General features: G+C 39.8%; 1 protein-coding gene across 1 annotated transcript; it reads left to right on the forward strand.

Moving 5' to 3' along the window:
- The first annotated feature begins 2,123 nt into the window (after positions 1 to 2,123).
- Positions 2,124 to 19,616, forward strand: LOC149256311 (uncharacterized). Its single transcript, XM_089460724.1, has 2 exons — positions 2,124 to 2,438; positions 17,896 to 19,616. Exon 2 carries the CDS (start codon positions 17,964 to 17,966, stop codon positions 18,810 to 18,812), a length of 849 nt encoding a protein of 282 aa, XP_089316850.1. The 5' UTR covers positions 2,124 to 2,438; positions 17,896 to 17,963; the 3' UTR covers positions 18,813 to 19,616.
- The last annotated feature ends 258 nt before the right edge of the window (positions 19,617 to 19,874 follow it).

Consider the following 19,874-nt stretch of genomic DNA (forward strand, 5'->3'; position numbering starts at 1 on the left):
AACTGCCCTCTCAGCAAAATAGAGAACAAAAGTAAGGCGAACACAAAGAAAGATACTAAAGGCTTTCACAAAGTGGTTCATAAAGGAAAAGGGGGCAGGAGGGGGCTAAAGCAGCAGCAGATAGAAGGACCACAGACTAATCTAAATAGGTTCCAAGTTCTCGAAGAAGAAGAAGAGATAAGAAAGATAAATCAGGTAATGGAAAGAAGCCCAAGGGAAAAGGAGAAAGAGGAAGACACAGCTCAAACACAGGATAGTATCAAATAGAAAGAGACTATGATGAGCGATGCAGAACCAAAGATGGACCAAGAAATGACCCAGAGTGAGATGGAAATGGAAGATCATGAACTACAAGAGATTCTTGACAGGGAACACCTAGATCTGGAAGGATTCTTGAAACAGGGGACCATGAGTGGGGTAGACTTTTTACCGCCAGAAGATTTTAATAGGGTACAACAGCTGTTCCTATGGAAAACTCAGGCTATAGGGCTGGATAGACAAGGAAAAAGTGAAAGGCAGGGCAATGAAGGTGTGAAAACCATGAAAAACACACCAAGATTAGCTCCCAGAATTTCAGGAAAGAAAAGAGGCAGGAAAAAGCAGAACGAGTTATTAATGGAATGTGGAAAGCTAATGATAGATTCAGGTAAGATGAAAGGTCTAACCAGCTACTCCTTTACAAATCTTTAATAATGAAGTTTACATCTTGGATAGGTGCACTTTTCAATTTTCCAACTTCTCCTTAGCATCATTGCCATCCAATATCACGTTTAGCATATTCACCTTCACATTACACTGTTTCTTGTAGAAAAATAAGGACACTTGTAGCAGTTTGCAACCCGACTTCTAAGCTTGCCCAAATTCACACGAAACACATGATTTTCGTTAATTCTCTATACATACTTACTGTCTCGATACTCGACACTTAACATACATACGAGCTTGTAGATTGAAGCCCTAATTTCTCAATACCCGATATGTTGAAAGGCCAATGGTTGAGCTATCAAGCCACTGGGCCCTCAGGAAGAGGCTAGAGAGTGTCATTGATACTAATTAGTTGATATCTTAACATCCAAACGCCCAACATCCACGTTGTCACTATATGGTTACCACCTATACAACACCTCGGTGCCAAGTCAACCTTCCATTGCCATGTCAACATGCCATATCACTTGCCACATTGGTATGCCATGTCATCTAGACCCACATTGGTGCCACATCATAATGAGACGTTAGCATGTCAAATCAACTGCCACACAATTGACATGCGATATCCCCGGGTCCACATCCACTCATCACATCATTACTCTATCGTTATCAAGGTTTCTTGTTGGTGACTAGTGTCCTACTTACTGATGTCTACTACTCAATATTGTGACATTTTGATAGGTCGATAACGAACAACTAATACATTGCATTCGTGTTGGTTGACCTTGAGGTGTCCTTAATACAGTTAGCCTGACATTTGACCTCTTGATGGACTATAGTCCCCAACCATCAAGTGAGAGTCCTTGAACCCTCTATCTCCATGAGCTAATAGATAATGTAGGATAATATGTTAATATCGAGGACATCTAACCTAGACTAGGTTAGTTGGGGCTTTTTGCACAATTAGGTGATGAGGAGCACTATTTGCCAGCATTATAAACCATAGGTATATAAATGTTGTATGGGTGTTAATGTGAGGATTTGCCCAACAAGGATGACTTTTGTTGGGGCCTTGGACATCATCTAAGAAGAAACACCATTATCATCTTAAGGCCTATGAATGGTTTTTAAGGTTTAGCAATAATATAAACTATGCACATTATACAAAACCACTTCCCGGTGCCTCTAAAATGAATGGTTTATAAAATGCAAATGTATGTTTATATAATTTATAGGATGCACAGGTTAGTTAATATTATATGGTTTGTATTAATAAAATAAATGGACAAATTAATAGAACTGCTGGCAAATCAACATTTAAAAAATTATTATGATGAAGACTTTTCAAACAATTTTATGGGAAAATTCAATTAATAGAACTGTTGGCAAATGAACCTTTAAAAAAATATTATGAAATAGACTTTTCAAACATTTCTGTGAGAAAATTTAAAATTTTGTGGGAAAATTTGGGCTTGGCGCCAATCGGCTGTTCGTTTCTCCTTGTCTCGAAGTCCCACCGCCTGAACATTCTCTTCCAACGATTGATTAAGGTGTGGCTGTCAGGGTTCACACCCAGTGGAAAGCTTATTTTCTGAACCAGCTGTCTTATATTATTATATGATATTTGGCAAGGTGGGCTCTATAATATCTGGTATTCAACGATTTGGAAAACTTTTGAGCAGACAGATCAGTGTGCTTTGAGGAGCAATAGCCAAGACAGGTTTACCAGCTCTGCATTTACTACTATTTTTTCTGTGAGGCCGATCTTCCATAGTTTTTGCCCAAAACAGGTATGTGTTTTAGCTTTCTCTTTGTTTTCTTAAAAAATAGCTCCTTGAAGATAGGGTGTAGAAACTGCAGGCAAAATTAGAGACAGGGACCATAGCAGCTTCCTCCCACTCCAGCGAGAATCATCACATCCCGTCGTATACCCTACCGGATTCCCAGTCGTTGCAGATTTCGTCATAACCTGTCATCTCAGGGTTAAAATTATATTAAAACACCCGGGACTATTGGACTTCAAAAAAATCATAAAAATTTTGTTCTTGGCACTTCTGCACTTGCTAAGACAGCGATGAAGGAGAAAATACTGGTTGTGGCTGAGCAGTATACGGATATCTACACCAAAACCCAAAACTGGTTGAATCTAGCCGATCTTGCATTGCAAGACCTTGATAGGGGTATACCGATTTTATCAATAGGATGCATATGTTTGTGTAGTTTTTTTATTGTCTTAATCATATGACGAAAACCAGAGTACAAGAATATGGGTTTCAATGCTTTGCAACCGTTGAGTTCTTGAGGCTCGGTTGCAACTTGGAGAACTAGGAATATTTTGAGAAGAGTATATATATTCTTTTCAATCCATGTCCTTGCCTTGCAGGACATTGAGGGGTATATAGATTCTTCTCAATGGAAAACAGTTGCCGTTTGTGTGGTTGTTTATGATCTTGCCATTTATTCACGTTTTTTTGTAATATGTAAAAAGTTGCAACCTCATTAAATGACATTTACACAGCTAGAATACACCAGTGCTACCTCTAGAGAGATAAAATCAGCTGCGTTCATCTGATTCCTCAGTGCTCAAGATACTGGCCCATTGTATAAACATAATCGAAGGGAATATCCTTCGCTTTGACAAGTGAAATAGCTAGTAAACTCAAGGCAGCAATATCAAGATGAGTCCATATGTGCTACATTATTAGATTAACTTGGTAAACTGATATCCTGTTGCCTGTTCAGATTGTTGGGGCTACCTTTAGATTCTTTCTTTTTGATTGTACAGACTTTAAACACATACCCAACCCATTTCCTTGTAAGCGTTACTAAGCATAGGATGATAATATGGGGCATTTTCTTGGATCGGATTCCAGCTTAGTTATTTCCTCTGCTTTTGGGCATATGTAAAGTTAAGTGCATTTTAATGGAATGTGATTGCTTGTTTCTGTGTTAAGATATCTGCAAATTTCCTTGCTGACACTTTCACATCAATGTAAGAGAAGTCCTTATAATCAAATGGGTATTTATCCCAGGAGTTTATTCTTGCACATTCTCACACTTTCAAGGCTTGCATATGTGCCATAAATCATAGACAAGTACCTAGACTTGGAAGAAAACTCAAAGTTAGAACCTCTTTTGACAGCGTATAGGTCCTCCTCATAAGACAGTTGTAGAGACTTCTCCCTTCAATGCGGTTGGGCTTTAAGACTACCGCTAAGACGCGCTAGGTCTCCTTACTTGAACAACACCTAAAACACATCCTTTAGGACTGTGTATTTAGTCTATTTCTTATTGTGGATTAGGGGTTCATTTAGGCTCCCTTTGACTGCCTCTTAGATGTGAATAGAAGACTGCAGCTAGGGCTCTTTTGGAGCTTCCTTTGACAGCGCATGGAAGCCTCCTTGCTGTGATGAAGAGCCTTCTTTTGGGACATCGAAGGAGCCTCTCTTCACTGTGATTTAATCCCTTTAGGATAGCATATAAGGCTTGCGGCTAGGGCATGTTGTACAGCAACTAGGGCTCCTCCAAGGCTGTCCTAAAGGGCTCTTTAGATGAATCCTACACCTCTTGACAAGACTGTCCTATTGTGCCACTGCTGCACTATGTCATGGCTGTCCCGTTGTGCCACTACTGCACTATGTCATGGTTGTCTCATTGTGCTTTGCCATACCATAACAACACCATGAATTTGCCACACTAAATACTAGTTGTCCCATGTTGTACCATTGTACCATTGCTGTCCCGTTGTGCACTATATGCCATTGACCATTGTTGTCTCATTTTTGTAACATATGCTGCACCATACTGCACCAAGTTGCCTTTGCTGTCCCATTGCTGTATCATTGCAGCACCATGTAGCATTGTTGTCCCACTGCTGCAACAAACTTCTTGCTATCCATACTGCTGCACCATTGTTGCAGCATACATTTTGTTGTCCATTCTGCTGCACCATTGCTGCATCATACATCTTGTTGTCCATACTGTTGCACCACTGTTGCACCATACATCTTGCTGTCATCGATAATACTACTATGGTCCCTAACCCCATTTCCCTGCTCATTAATCAGATGAGAGGTACTTCCAATGAGTCTCAGATTGCATGGGTAGGATGCCTCGATAGGGGAATTGATCATCTATCCTACAGGAGAACTAATCATCCTGGCTCACAGGAGAATGAATCATCCTATCCCAAAGTCACCTTGGGGTATTACAAGGGAAGGCTAAGCTATTCATCTTGTACACAGTGCACCATTAGGGGAGGGTGAGTTGCCCTATGGTCGTGTGTTGCTCCAGTAAGTACCCCAAACCCCTTAGATCTCCCAGAGCTCAATGCATGCAACATGCAGGACCCTTATACGAAGGTCTCTCAACGACTCCAGGTTGTTCGGGAAAGTCACAAATTTGACCTTTCCCCTGGGCTTTGACAAAATGTTTGCAACCTGTACATCAGTCTCAATGCGATGGAGCCTCCTCGCTCATCGACTTACCATATTCTAGATAAGTTAGTATTTGATGTCTATCTACTGGAGCAATCATCGAATACAGGATTTCTCAACAATCGAATCCCCCCTGGTTGTCACAGAGGATCACAGTGTTATTCATCATTTGTACAAACAACGCACTGAAGAGCTTCCACAACCAGGCAACGTCACACAAGATCATACTCGTAGCTATGTATTCGGTCTCGGCGGTGCTTATAGCAATCGACTTCTGCTTCTTGCTCATCCATGATATCGAAGCAGAATCCAAAGAGAACTAGCACTGAGAAGTTCTCTAGTGATCCTCCCCATAGCCTGCCCAGTCAACATTCGAATAATCATGCAGCTTCATATTTCAGGCAGTGAATCTCAATCCATGAGAGATTGTGCTCCGAAGATATCTCAAAAGGTTCTTGGCACCAATCTAGTGAGGCTCAACCAAATATGAGCTCACCATGCTAACTATAAAACATATATACGGACAAAAGTTCACCAAGAACATCAATGCAAATGAGTTTATGAAACTTAGAGGCATTTCCCAAATCTGGTCTAGCATCATCACAATATAACTTCTGAAAGTTAAGATCCTCGAGGTAGTCACGGTCTTGCAGTTTACCATTCCACATCCGGAATCCAACTCTCTCTTACTTTTGCAAGTGAGAGGGTCTGCACCTATCAGAAATAGGTCGTTCTTTGAAGGTGTCGGTATGAGAGGTCTATCATCCACAATCTTCAAACAATGGTTTGGATTGGCTTCACTCTTAGTGAATCTCAGCTTCATCTGACAATTATCAATCCTCTCATATCAAACCCGGGGTGATTTGCTTCAAGCCATAGAGGGCAGCGTATTTGATGCAGAGGCCCAGAGAGGCCAGCGTATTTGACGCAGAGGCCTAGAGAGCTAACGCAGGGCCTCCTGGGGTTGACACAGGCCTAGATAGGCTGACGCAGGGCCAACGCTGGGCAAGGAGAGGCTGACGCAATCCAGATTGGGCAGACGCTGGGGTTTTAGTGCAATTTTGTGCTAAGGAGTTGCCAGAATGATTATCTGAGGTTTCAGCCAGGAGATCTGTGAGAAACTGTGAGGTATTACTGCTAAGGAAATTCTCTGTTGGGTAGGCCAGTTTTGACACCCAGATTGTACTCTTATATTGCTTAGTAAAAAAATCCCTCAGATAGCTGCACCGGTTTTCCCGCATTGGGTTTTTCCGGGGACATTGGTCCAAAAATAACGGTGTCATATGGTGTGTTTGTTTCTGTTTCTTTTAGTAGCCTTTTAGTAGCCTTTTGTGTTGTAAAAAACACCTCTTATACTCCCTTTTTCTTCAACTAGCCTTTTGATAGTAATATATACGAAGGTCTCTCAACGACTCCAGGTTGTTCGGGAAAGTCACAGATTTGACCTTTCCCCTGGGCTTTGACAAAATGTTTGCAACCTGTACATCAGTCTCAATACGATGGAGCCTCCTCGCTCATCGACTTACCATATTCTATATAAGTTAGTATCTGATGTCTATCTACTGGAGCAATCATCGAATACAGGATTTCTCAACAATCGAATCCCCCCTGGTTGTCATAGAGGATCACAGTGGTATTCATCATGTGTACAAACAACACACTGAAGAGCTTCCACAACCAGGCAACGTCACAAGATCATACTCGTAGCTATGTATTCGGTCTCGGCTGTGCTTAAAGCAATCGACTTCTGCTTCTTGCTCATCCATGATATCGAAGCAAAATCCAAGGAGAACTAGCACTGAGAAGTTCTTTGGTGATCCTCCCCATTGCCTGCCCAGTCAACATTCGAATAATCATGCAGCTTCATATTTCAGGCAGTGAATCTCAATCCATGAGAGATTGTGCTCCGAAGATATCTCAAAAGATTCTTGGCACCAATCTAGTGAGGCTCAACCAAATATGAGCTCACCATGCTAACTATAAAACATATATACGGACGAAAGTTCACAAAGAACATCAATGCAAATGAGTTTATGAAACTTAGAGGCATTTCCCAAATCTGGTCCGACATCACAATATAACTTCTGAAAGTTAATATCCTCGAGGTAGTCATGATCTTGCAGTTTACCATTCCACATTCAGAATCCAACTCTCTCTTACTTTTGCAAGTGAGAGGGTCTGCACCTATCAGAAATAGGTCGTTCTTAGAAGGTGTCGGTATGAGAGGTCTATCATCCACAATCTTCAAACAATGGTTTGAATTGGCTTCACTCTTAGTGAATCTCAGCTTCATCTGACAATTATCAATCCTCTCATATCAAACCCGCAGTGATTTGCTTCAAGCCATAGAGGGCAGCGTATTTGACGCAGAGGCCCAGAGAGGCCAGCGTATTTGACGCAGAGGCCTAGAGAGCTAATGCAGGGCCTCCTGGGGCTGACACAGGCCTAGATAGGCTGACGCAGGGCCAACGCTGGGCAAGGAGAGGCTGACGCAGTGCAGATTGGGCAGACGCTGGGGTTTCAGTGCAATTTTGTGCTGAGGAGCTGCCGGAATGATTATCTGAGGTTTCAGCCAGGAGATCTGTGAGAAACTGTGAGGTATTACTGCTAAGGAAATTCTCTGTTGGGTAGGCCAGTTTTGACACCCAGATTGTACTCTTATATTGCTTAGTAAAAAAAACCCTCAGATAGCTGCACTGGTTTTCCCGCATTGGGTTTTTCCGGGTACATTGGTCCAAAAATAACGGTGTCATATGGTGTGTTTGTTTCTGTTTCTTTTAGTAGCCTTTTAGTAGCCTTTTGTGTTGTAAAAAACACCTCTTATACTCCCTTTTTCTTCAACTAGCCTTTTGATAGTAATATAATATGTGGCAAACCTGGTGTCACAAGGCCCGAGCAACTCTCTAGATGCATTATTCTTGTACAAGCTCAATGTGAGTTGATGGTTAAATATGAAGTGAGAAATTTTTTCCCCCTCCGAACTGTCTCATTAATCCATGGAAACTTTGCCAAGTCATGTAACAATAAGTCAAGACAATGAGCAACACAAGGTGTCCAATATATTTTTCTGTATTTATCCATGATCATTTTTCCTGCTCCGACACAATTTGAAGCACTAGACCACATTTTCTTCTCCAACCTCAAGAATAGCTTCCTCTAAAATCTTGAAAATAAATTCAGAGGTCTTCTTATTCCCTGATGCATCAACTACTTTAAAAAAAAGTACCCCTTTAGGGCAATAAACCAACACATTAATAAGAGGTCTATGATTCATATCTGACCAACCATCTGATAAAAGTGTGCACCCTGTTTCCTTCCAAGAGTCTTTGATCTTCTGCAAATTGTTTGTAACCCTTTCTTTTGACCTCTTCAAAAGAGTGGTCCTTATAGTCTCAGAACTAGGAGGGACATATCCTTTACCAAAACTTGCCATCATCTTACACGCATTGATTAAGTAAGGGCTTCTTGCCACATTAAATGGAATTGCAGATTCAAAAAACATATCAGCTACAGCATCATCAACTTCTTGTTTCTACATGGGCTTTCAAAGAGAATTTAATGTAGCTGTCCCACTTGATTTACCGATCTTTGACTGAGATGAACTCCCAACACCAACCGTGAATTTTTTCCTTTTTTAGATGATTGCAATGTAGAATATTAATATATGTCCAAAGTTTTGAGTCGTTAGCTCAGATTCTATAACTATAAGTTATTATATGATGGACTAGAGGGTCGACGATACCTGTGTTACGTGTAACGTGTTCTAGTCGTGCACACTACAGTCAACGTTGAAGCTCGAACGAAGGTGCAACAAATCACGATTCACACTGCACAGCCTACGGCTATAGCTTATAGGCTCACATGGTAGTGGGCACGGGCTCAAGCAGCCGCGTAATCAGCGACTAGCAGTGACTGAACTTGCAAGGTGCCTGCATGCCGCTGCAGGACTACATCGATCTCCTCAAGGCTCACACTGCACAGCGCAATAAAATGCACAACAATATGCCAATACAAATGCACTCCTGCTATGCCAATACAAACACTCTGCTAACTCAATACTCTATTCACTCGACCGACTGGCACAGCTTGTGCCAAATCCTTAGAGCGCCATTGTTTATAAAGAAAAAATTGGCGGGAATCGTTGTAGAAAAGCAGTATGCGGCCCATGGTTTTTCACGTAAACAGGCAAATAAAACTGTAAAAAAAAAGTGGCAAACCCTAAGTCGAACCTAAAAAAAATCGATCAAATTCGCGTTCAGGTTCGTGTTCGGATGAGGTTCAAATTTGATTAGGTTCGCCTTTTGGGTTCAAATTTCAGGTTCGGTGAACTTGAACGAATTTCAATTTTTTTTTTTGAGGTTCGCCGAATTTCAAACCTGAACCTTCAAATTCAGCGAACCTTGTGACATAGCCTGCTACATGAGGGGAATGGTCCCTTTGTAAGATTTTCCTTCGGTACATCTCAGACATGTACCTTCATGCTCCTTTTGTATTCAGGCATCCCAGTCACCATCTGACTCACATCGAGTAAGGCCCCACAATAAGTAGACCTTTGGTGCTATAGATGAGATGTGTCAACTAACATGGTCCCCGATGGACCATCCTGCAACTTGGTACAAATTGCCAATGCTGAACCCATGAGTAAAAGCATCTTTGAAAATTCTATTTTCAAACACGTACCTTCCCATCGATGAATGCCACCCTGAAACCTTTGACTTCCGTTGCCGAAATGGACACCAGGTTCTTCTTGCGATCAGGTACATAAAAGAGATTCTGTAAATGAATTGAGTTACCCTCATTCAATTGAGGGGTAACATTTCCTACACCCTTTTCGGGATAGGTGGCATCGACTCCAAATATAATCCCACGATTGTTTCTTACCAAATTCAAGAGAGCACCCTTCTATTCGATGAAGTGCCTTGAAGCACTATAATCAATAAGCTAGCTTCCCACAGAATCTGAAGGAGAGGGCCAATACAAGATAACGCTTCTTTATCTTATCAGAAACAACATTTGATTCTTCATACCTGGGGTTCCTTGCTTTCTTTGAAGAGTCAGTCGTTTCCTTGATGACCTTCATTATCTGTCATTCCTTCGATCATTGAAGATGTCCTTGGAATGATTGTTATCTTCATCAATAGATGTGTCCTTGCCATTTGTACATTCCTTCGCATAATGGCCGAACTTATTGTAATCTGCCTTTCCTTTCACCCTGAGATCCGGACTTCCCATTGAAGTGATATGTAGGTAGGCCATCAGAAGCTTCCGCTGCGCCATTTTGATGATATGCTCTGCTTCGACTTTACCCTTGGCGAATTTGAAGAGGGATGAGGAATCCATGGATCCTTTTGTCCTTTCCCAACTGCCTTCACTGATTGCTATTTCACTCATGACTGCGTATGGGATAAGGGATTTTCCTTTTATGACTGCATATAGGATAAGGGCTTTTCCTTTCATGATAGCAAGGGCATTCCATGTGTAGAGCACTTCTTCTAGGACGATGTTGAGGTGCCATCTCCATTAGGCAGCGTAGCGACTAGGTTTAGGGCATCTCTTCTCCTTAGACTTGCGGCCAGGGTTTCTGCCTTCATTTCCATGGCTGCATATTACTACTTCTTCATAGGGCAGCATTTAGGGCTTCTCCATAGGGCAACATTAGGGCTTCCTTCACCGTGCTAGATCTCCCTTTCCTCCCGCATCTAGGGCTTCTTCATTAGTGCAGTGTAGAGCCTAGGGCACTCCCTCTAGACTAGTGCTATAATTGGTCACTTTTGATGATGGTTATCCTCTTGAGCGTTCATTCTCCACACTAGCAAATGCATATATTGGATTAAGTATAGAGAAGGAGGATGATGGGTGAGACAACAATGGTAATACACAAATTCTAATGATTATGGCATCGAGGAGGACTACTGATAGTCATCGGCTATGAGAATCTTCCATCTATGGTTCTAGTGTCCATGCTATTTTGTATTTTCCATTGGCATTCCAATCTGTAGTAGCATTGAATCAATATCTATGTTGTATGTTTTCTACATTCTGATTTTTATGACTTAATGAGAAGACCACAGTTTGTGGTTCTAACTTCTTGTGTTTGCCATTTGATCATCATTGATGTAGTACTAGTAAGTACTAGTTGTATGATTGAATTTGTATCATGTAGATGTTCTAGTTTCTAAATTCTAAAATAATTGAAATCCTTATTGTCATGTTTTTAGAGTCGATGTGTCTTGTCTCACATATGAGAGATGAAACACTTGGTATTACCTTAGATTGGGTATTTATTTGGTATTTGCCACTGTAAATGGGTTGTTATTTGGTTGCTTGAAACTGTTCATGTACTGTAGGTGTAGAATTTCTTTGCTAACAAAATTCATAGTTGATTTGCCTCCCAAACAAATTATTGTTTGTGTGTGGATTTTTTGATTTGTTGATCTTATATGTCTTGCCATAATATTACAAGTGTCCACAATGAATGAAACTCTGTGATTTCTTGTTGGGGTTGCACATTCTCTAAGCATGCTCCTATTTGGATCGCAGGAAAATCAAGGTTATGGTCTTGAATACCAACATGATTGGACCAAGAACCAGTAATGTATGTCTAACAATAGACCTTAGGCATCACAAAGGACACACTTCCAGTCATATGATGGTCTGATAATTGATGTCAAAGAATTTTTAAACTCCAGTATCAGTTGTAGTTGCTTTAGTTTCTTAAATAGTTTCTTCTCCTGTGATTGGGTGCATAGTTATACTTATCTATTGATCTGATTTTGTCAAAAATTGGGTTCAAAAACTATCTTGAATTCATGTCTGGAGGGATATAAAGATAGTGGTCACTGCAAAAGGTAAGTTATTAATGGTAGTTGTTGCCCATATTTCAGAAATTTTGATATAAATCCTGAGAGAAGCTTTGTATCCTAAATTGAGTGGGGCTTTAGGATTGAGAGACTTGGGGATCCTAAACAAAGCATTGGGAGAGAAATTATGTTGGGATTGACTTCGGGTTAGAGATGAACTCTAGAAACAAATATGGGATATGAAATATGGCCACTCTTCTCAATTGAAAAAGTTGCAAGCAACCAAGCATCCTCTAAGATCTTCCATATGAAATTTGCCACAGGCCAACTAGACCTTAATTCAAAGTCATGTTTTTTGAGAGACCTGGAATGGTCACACTAGTGACTACATTATTCTCAAAAGATTCTTGGCAATAGATGCCACAATTGAGGGATTGTTAATCCTAGAGATTTAATAACATTTACTTCAAAGCATCAGGGTCTTACTGTAGAAGAATTTTAGAAACTGATTCAATCCCCTAGGCTATGGAAGGAATGGAAAACAGTTGAAGATTGGCAATCACATCCATCTTTCTCTCCCTGGCCTATTTTAGCTCATGAGCTTCAAAAATGAAAATAATCCAATGCTCAGGATGAAGACAAACTCTGGTGAGGTTCTCAAACCAAAGGGATGTTTACTCTCAAGGAATCCTACTCTCTTATAGTTGGTCATCAAGACATCCACTAGGATCCCATTTGGAAGAAAATCTAGATGAATGGTGTTTTCCCATGGTCCTCAATTCCTTTGGCTAGTTGAATGACGTAAGATCCTCACATGGGATCAAATCAGGAAAAATGGATTTTAGGGCCCCTGACTTTGTACTTTATGTTGGAATTATGAATATTCTATGGAGCATATATTGAATGTATGTCCTTCCATTGAACATATTTGGATGCATAGTTGACTGCCTTTTGGATCCTTGTACTGTAACTTCAACAGTTTTTTATACTTGTACTCCCTCATAGATCCAGCATATTCAATAGTCCAGTTCAAAATAGAGAGTGGATTATTTCCCGTAGTTTTGTCATGTCAATGCTTTGGAAAGAAAGGAAAAACCAAATATTTAAGCAAAAGAAAGAAAGGACAAAGTCATGGTCTACATCAAAGTGCAACATGGGGGTTACGTTATTCCTACTCAAACTCACAATGAAATGCTGAGGTGCCAAGTGTATTACCATGAAAGTCTACAGCTCCCTTACTTTCAGTGTCTGTGAAAATAGGATTAGTTTAATGAACTGTATTTCTGTGACCTCAATAGTGTTTTCAGGATTTAAATTATCAGCAAGGAAAGCGTGATCTTCACCATACTTTTCATATGGTTGATTTTCTTCCCCTACCTTTGCATGTTGTATATGTACTTGTATGTTTCTTTGGTAGAGATTTCTCCTCCATGAGAAAGACTGCCCCAAGAATGCCTATCTGCCCTCTTAGACAGAGCAATATCTGCGTGATAGAGATGAGATCTGTAATTTGTTGATCTTATATGTCTTGCCATAATATTACAAGTGTCCACAATGAATGAAACTCTGTGATTTCTTGTTGGGGTTGCACATTCTCTAAGCATGCTCGTATTTGGATCGCAGGAAAATCAAGGTTATGGTCTTGAATACCAACATGATTGGACCAAGAACCAGTAATGTATGTCTAACAATAGACCTTAGGCATCACAAAGGACACACCTCCAGTCATATGATGGTCTGATAATTGATGTCAAAGAATTTTTAAACTCCAGTATCAGTTGTAGTTGCTTTAGTTTTTTAAATAGTTTCTTCTCCTGTGATTGGGTGCATAGTTATACTTATCTATTGATCTGATTTTGTCAAAATTTGGGTTCAAAAACTATCTTGAATTCATGTCTGGAGGGATATAAAGATAGTGGTCACTGCAAAAGGTAAGTTATTAATGGTAGTTGTTGCCCATATTTCAGAAATTTTGATATAAATCCTGAGAGAAGCTTTGTATCCTAAATTGAGTGGGGCTTTAGGATTGAGAGACTTGGGGATCCTAAACAAAGCATTGGGAGAGAAATTATGTTGGGATTGACTTCGGGTTAGAGATGAACTCTAGAAACAAATATGGGATATGAAATATGGCCACTCTTCTCAATTGAAAAAGTTGCAAGCAACCAAGCATCCTCTAAGATCTTCCATATGAAATTTGCCACAGGCCAACTAGACCTTAATTCAAAGTCATGTTTTTTGAGAGACCTGGAATGGTCACACTAGTGACTACATTATTCTCAAAAGATTCTTGGCAATAGATGCCACAATTGAGGGATTGTTAATCCTAGAGATTTAATAACATTTACTTCAAAGCATCAGGGTCTTACTGTAGAAGAATTTTAGAAACTGATTCAATCCCCTAGGCTATGGAAGGAATGGAAAACAGTTGAAGATTGGCAATCACATCCATCTTTCTCTCCCTGGCCTATTTTAGCTCATGAGCTTCAAAAATGAAAAATATCCAATGCTCAGGATGAAGACAAACTCTGGTGAGGTTCTCAAACCAAAGGGATATTTACTCTCAAGGAATCCTACTCTCTTATAGTTGGTCATCAAGACATCCACTAGGATCCAATTTGGAAGAAAATCTAGATGAATGGTGTTTTCCCATGGTCCTCAATTTCTTTGGCTAGTTGGATGACGTAAGATCCTCACATGGGATCAAATCAGGAAAAATGGATTTTAGGGCCCCTGACTTTGTACTTTATGTTGGAATTATGAATATTCTATGGAGCATATATTGAATGTATGTCCTTCCATTGAACATATTTGGATGCATAGTTGACTGCCTTTTGGATCCTTGTACTGTAACCTCAACAGTTTTTTATACTTGTACTCCCTCATAGATCCAGCATATTCAATAGTCCAGTTCAAAATAGAGAGTGGATTATTTCCCGTAGTTTTGTCATGTCAATGCTTTGGAAAGAAAGGAAAAAGTTAAAAACCAAATATTTAAGCAAAAGAAAGAAAGGACAAAGTCATGGTCTACATCAAAGTGCAACATGGGGGTTACATTACTCCTACTCAAACTCACAATGAAATGCTGAGGTGCCAAGTGTATTACCATGAAATTCTACAGCTCCCTTACTTTCAGTGTCTGTGAAAATAGGATTAGTTTAATGAACTGTATTTCTGTGACCTCAAAAGTGTTTTCAGGATTTAAATTATCAGCAAGGAAAGCGTGATCTTCACCATACTTTTCATATGGTTGATTTTCTTCCCCTACCTTTGCATGTTGTATATGTACTTGTATGTTTCTTTGGTAGAGATTTCTCCTCCATGAGAAAGACCGCCCCAAGAATGCCTATCTGCCCTCTTAGACAGAGCAATATCTGCGTGATAGAGATGAGATCTGTAATTTGTTGATCTTATATGTCTTGCCATAATATTACAAGTGTCCACAATGAATGAAACTCTGTGATTTCTTGTTGGGGTTGCACATTCTCTAAGCACGCTCCTATTTGGATCGCAGGAAAATCAAGGTTATGGTCTTGAATACCAACATGATTGGACCAAGAACCAGTAATGTATGTCTAACAATAGACCTTAGGCATCACAAAGGACACACCTCCAGTCATATGATGGTCTGATAATTGATGTCAAAGAATTTTTAAACTCCAGTATCAGTTGTAGTTGCTTTAGTTTTTTAAATAGTTTCTTCTCCTGTGATTGGGTGCATAGTTATACTTATCTATTGATCTGATTTTGTCAAAATTTGGGTTCAAAAACTATCTTGAATTCATGTCTGGAGGGATATAAAGATAGTGGTCACTGCAAAAGGTAAGTTATTAATGGTAGTTGTTGCCCATATTTCAGAAATTTTGATATAAATCCTGAGAGAAGCTTTGTATCCTAAATTGAGTGGGGCTTTAGAGACTTGGGGATCCTAAACAAAGCATTGGAAGAGAAATTATGTTGGGATTGACTTCGGTTAGAGATGAACTCTAGAAACAAATATGGGATATGAAATATGGCCACTCTTCTCAATTGAAAAAGTTGCAAGCAACCAAGCATCCTCTAAGATCTTCCATATGAAATTTGCCACAGGCCAACTAGACCTTAATTCAAAGTCATGTTTTTTGAGAGACCTGGAATGGTCACACTAGTGACTACATTATTCTCAAAAGATTCTTGGCAATAGATGCCACAATTGAGGGATTGTTAATCCTAGAGATTTAATAACATTTACTTCAAAGCATCAGGGTCTTACTGTAGAAGAATTTTAGAAACTGATTCAATCCCCTAGGCTATGGAAGGAATGGAAAACAGTTGAAGATTGGCAATCACATCCATCTTTCTCTCCCTGGCCTATTTTAGCTCATGAGCTTCAAAAATGAAAAATATCCAATGCTCAGGATGAAGACAAACTCTGGTGAGGTTCTCAAACCAAAGGGATGTTTACTCTCAAGGAATCCTACTCTCTTATAGTTGGTCATCAAGACATCCACTAGGATCCCATTTGGAAGAAAATCTAGATGAATGGTGTTTTCCCATGGTCCTCAATTCCTTTGGCTAGTTGGATGACGTAAGATCCTCACATGGGATCAAATCAGGAAAAATGGATTTTAGGGCCCCTGACTTTGTACTTTATGTTGGAATTATGAATATTCTATGGAGCATATATTGAATGTATGTCCTTCCATTGAACATATTTGGATGCATAGTTGACTGCCTTTTGGATCCTTGTACTGTAACTTCAACAGTTTTTTATACTTGTACTCCCTCATAGATCCAGCATATTCAATAGTCCAGTTCAAAATAGAGAGTGGATTATTTCCCGTAGTTTTGTCATGTCAATGCTTTGGAAAGAAAGGAAAAACCAAATATTTAAGCAAAAGAAAGAAAGGACAAAGTCATGGTCTACATCAAAGTGCAACATGGGGGTTACGTTATTCCTACTCAAACTCACAATGAAATGCTGAGGTGCCAGGTGTATTACCATGAAAGTCTACAGCTCCCTTACTTTCAGTGTCTGTGAAAATAGGATTAGTTTAATGAACTGTATTTCTGTGACCTCAAAAGTGTTTTCAGGATTTAAATTATCAGCAAGGAAAGCGTGATCTTCACCATACTTTTCATATGGTTGATTTTCTTCCCCTACCTTTGCATGTTGTATATGTACTTGTATGTTTCTTTGGTAGAGATTTCTCCTCCATGAGAAAGACCGCCCCAAGAATGCCTATCTGCCCTCTTAGACAGAGCAATATCTGCGTGATAGAGATGAGATCTGTAATTTTCCCATTTGACATTGAGCTCCATCAGAAGAGCCAAATTTTCAGCATGTGGCCAACTGGAAGAGGAGGAAATGACAGATTGTTGGCAGCCAATATCAGCAAGAGTGAACAGCTCATGCCTGTGAAGAAACTGGATGATTGGGGGAGGAAGAATGTGATTCCCAGCCAATCCAATGATTACTAAAATGGCTTACAACTTCCTGTAGGATGTCTTTCTGAGTAGTTAGTATTATATTGTCCATATTTCTAATATACCAGATTGTGTCGGAATTTTTTCTTTTGGAAGCTATCTTATGAAAGTACTTAGTATTATTATCTCCCCTAGAAACCCGCGTCATTTTTATTTTTTGTCTCCATTCCTCTGCCTGATAATTTAGAGAGCTCCAATATTGTATTTTTGCTTTGTTCAGATAGGAAATTAGGCCTTGTAGGGTCCATCAATTCTGAAATCTCTTTATCTATAATAGAAAACTCCCGAGAGAGTGTCTTCTTGCACTTGATGATGCATGTCTTAACCTTTGACTTTAGCCTGTGCAGTTTTTGAGTGACCTGATACATCATTTTATTTTTCATTATCCCTAAAGGCCTCATCCAAGATATCTTAATCAGGTCCACTAAATATTTATCTTGTAGCCATACTTGATTGAACTTGAATGGTAATTCCTTGGCTTCTTGTTCACCATTCCATTCCAAAAAGATTGCATTATGATCGGAAACTAAAATTCCTTGGTGCAGAAGCAGATGCAGCTCAGTTGCTTGAAAGCACAAGTGGATGTAGAAGGATCGAGTTTTGTACATATCCTATGGGGAATGAGCCTGCCAAATCAAACAAGAATCTAAGAGAAACGGTTCAGGAGGATGATGAAGTAAGAGATGGTGAAGGGGGTTTGGGAGGAGAAACAATGCAACTTGAAGATGAAGAACAAGCTCCAATGGAATGGGTGAGGACAGACTTAGCTGGTGAAAATCAAGGGGAAACATTAAACACCAGGACTGGTGCTGAACCAAAAAGATTACCTGATACATATAACAGTGGCCAGCATTTGGTGAGAACATCCCATCCTATTGGAAACTTGTTAAATGGGGAGAGGCAGAGTCAATCTCCTGTCAGTCAGCAGCATAGAGATGAGATAGATGCTAGAAACAAGAGAGATAAGCATTCGATAGTAACAATTGATCTATTAGCATCAGAGGTTGCTGGTAGTTGGGCATTCAGTACAGCTGGTTCAGTTCATGGCGACAATGAATCTCTTCGGAGTGATGACAGACAGCCAGGGACAGGAAGGATCAGTGATGAAGGAATTAATCAAGATTTTGATGCTAGTCAGATTGCAGCAGCAGGTGAGAATATTAGGTCCAGGCAAGATCTACTATTAAGTAGCTTGAAGTGTCAACACACAGTGCCTGAAGATGCAGTGGCAGGAAGTCAAAATTCTCCACCTCCCAAGTTAGCTTCTCGGCAAAGCTATGAGCACCAAGCTTTGAATGAGATGCTTGATATTGTTGCCCCTGATTTCAGGCAGCTTCATGGACTTAGAAGAAATAACGATAATGCCCCTGACACTGAAGAAGATATTGAAGGGGAAGAAGATGATAAAAATCATGATGATGACGACACTGAGGAGGGTTCAGAAGAACCAGAATCTGAATAGGAAACTGTCTTTCTATTAACTCTGGATGTGTCTGAACACATGCCAAATGATTCTCCTGTCATGGCAGTGCAATTGTTCTTTGGTAAGCCATGCCATTACTTGGTGTTTTTATGACTGCCATACCTAATGGGTTGAAAGTTTGACTACTGTAGTTTGGTTGAAGCAATGATCCATGGATGGTAATGCCCATTAGATGTATAAGTGTGCTAAGCTTTTGCTTGGAAGGTGCTTAGAAATCTTTTGGCTCTCTGAACATTGCGATCTCTTGTATGACTGTAGATGAGTTCCTATTTATTGACTGTTATTCTACATAAGCAGAGTACACTTTGGCACTTTGGTGCATAAGCACCTTGACTCTGCCTCTGTAATATTAATTATAAAATTCTAGCAGACAATAACAGTTGGAACTCCAACCTAGAAGGCCAATAGTTGGAACTGTCACAGATTGGTTTTGCACTCCTGTAACCATACTAAACCCAGAGAGATAGTGACTGGAGTCTGAAATTTTGACAGAATGGAAGCCAAAAGAAACATGATTCTGAGAAGTTCATTTTTTTAAGATTTAGAATTTAATTCTTGATTGCCTCCTGAGCTTGCTTGAGTCATTAAATATGATATGTTTCCATTGCATAAGCAAGCCTACAATGTCTTCAGTGCACCTGACAGTGTTGTCATTTGGGTAAAGCACAAACCTTCTGTAGTGCTATCTTGTGTGTGGAGGAAAAACTATTAAAATATTATGAGACTGCTCTAATGGATGTTGGGAATTAATTACAAGTGAACCCACTGGCTGTTTATCTCTTTATTAATGGCATTGGAGTGCTGGTTTTTGTTTGAATATGTACACTGTTCCTTTCCTCAGGGACATTTAATTTGTTGCTGTTGTTGAATATAATTACATTTTATGTCAATGCTTGGGTAATGTAGAGGAAGAAGTAAAGTGAGTCTGTTTTGTGTTAATGCTGGAGAGTATATTTCTTTGTATCTGAGTCTTAAGGAAGAGTGCTGGACTACAATGCATTCAAGAGTAGTTTTGATGGTTGGCAAACATGAGCTAGGGCA

Source organism: Pinus tabuliformis, chromosome 7 (genome assembly GCF_031772625.1).
Source record: "Pinus tabuliformis cultivar Carrire ecotype Pingquan chromosome 7, CPIR1, whole genome shotgun sequence".
Taxonomy (NCBI): domain Eukaryota; kingdom Viridiplantae; phylum Streptophyta; class Pinopsida; order Pinales; family Pinaceae; genus Pinus; species Pinus tabuliformis.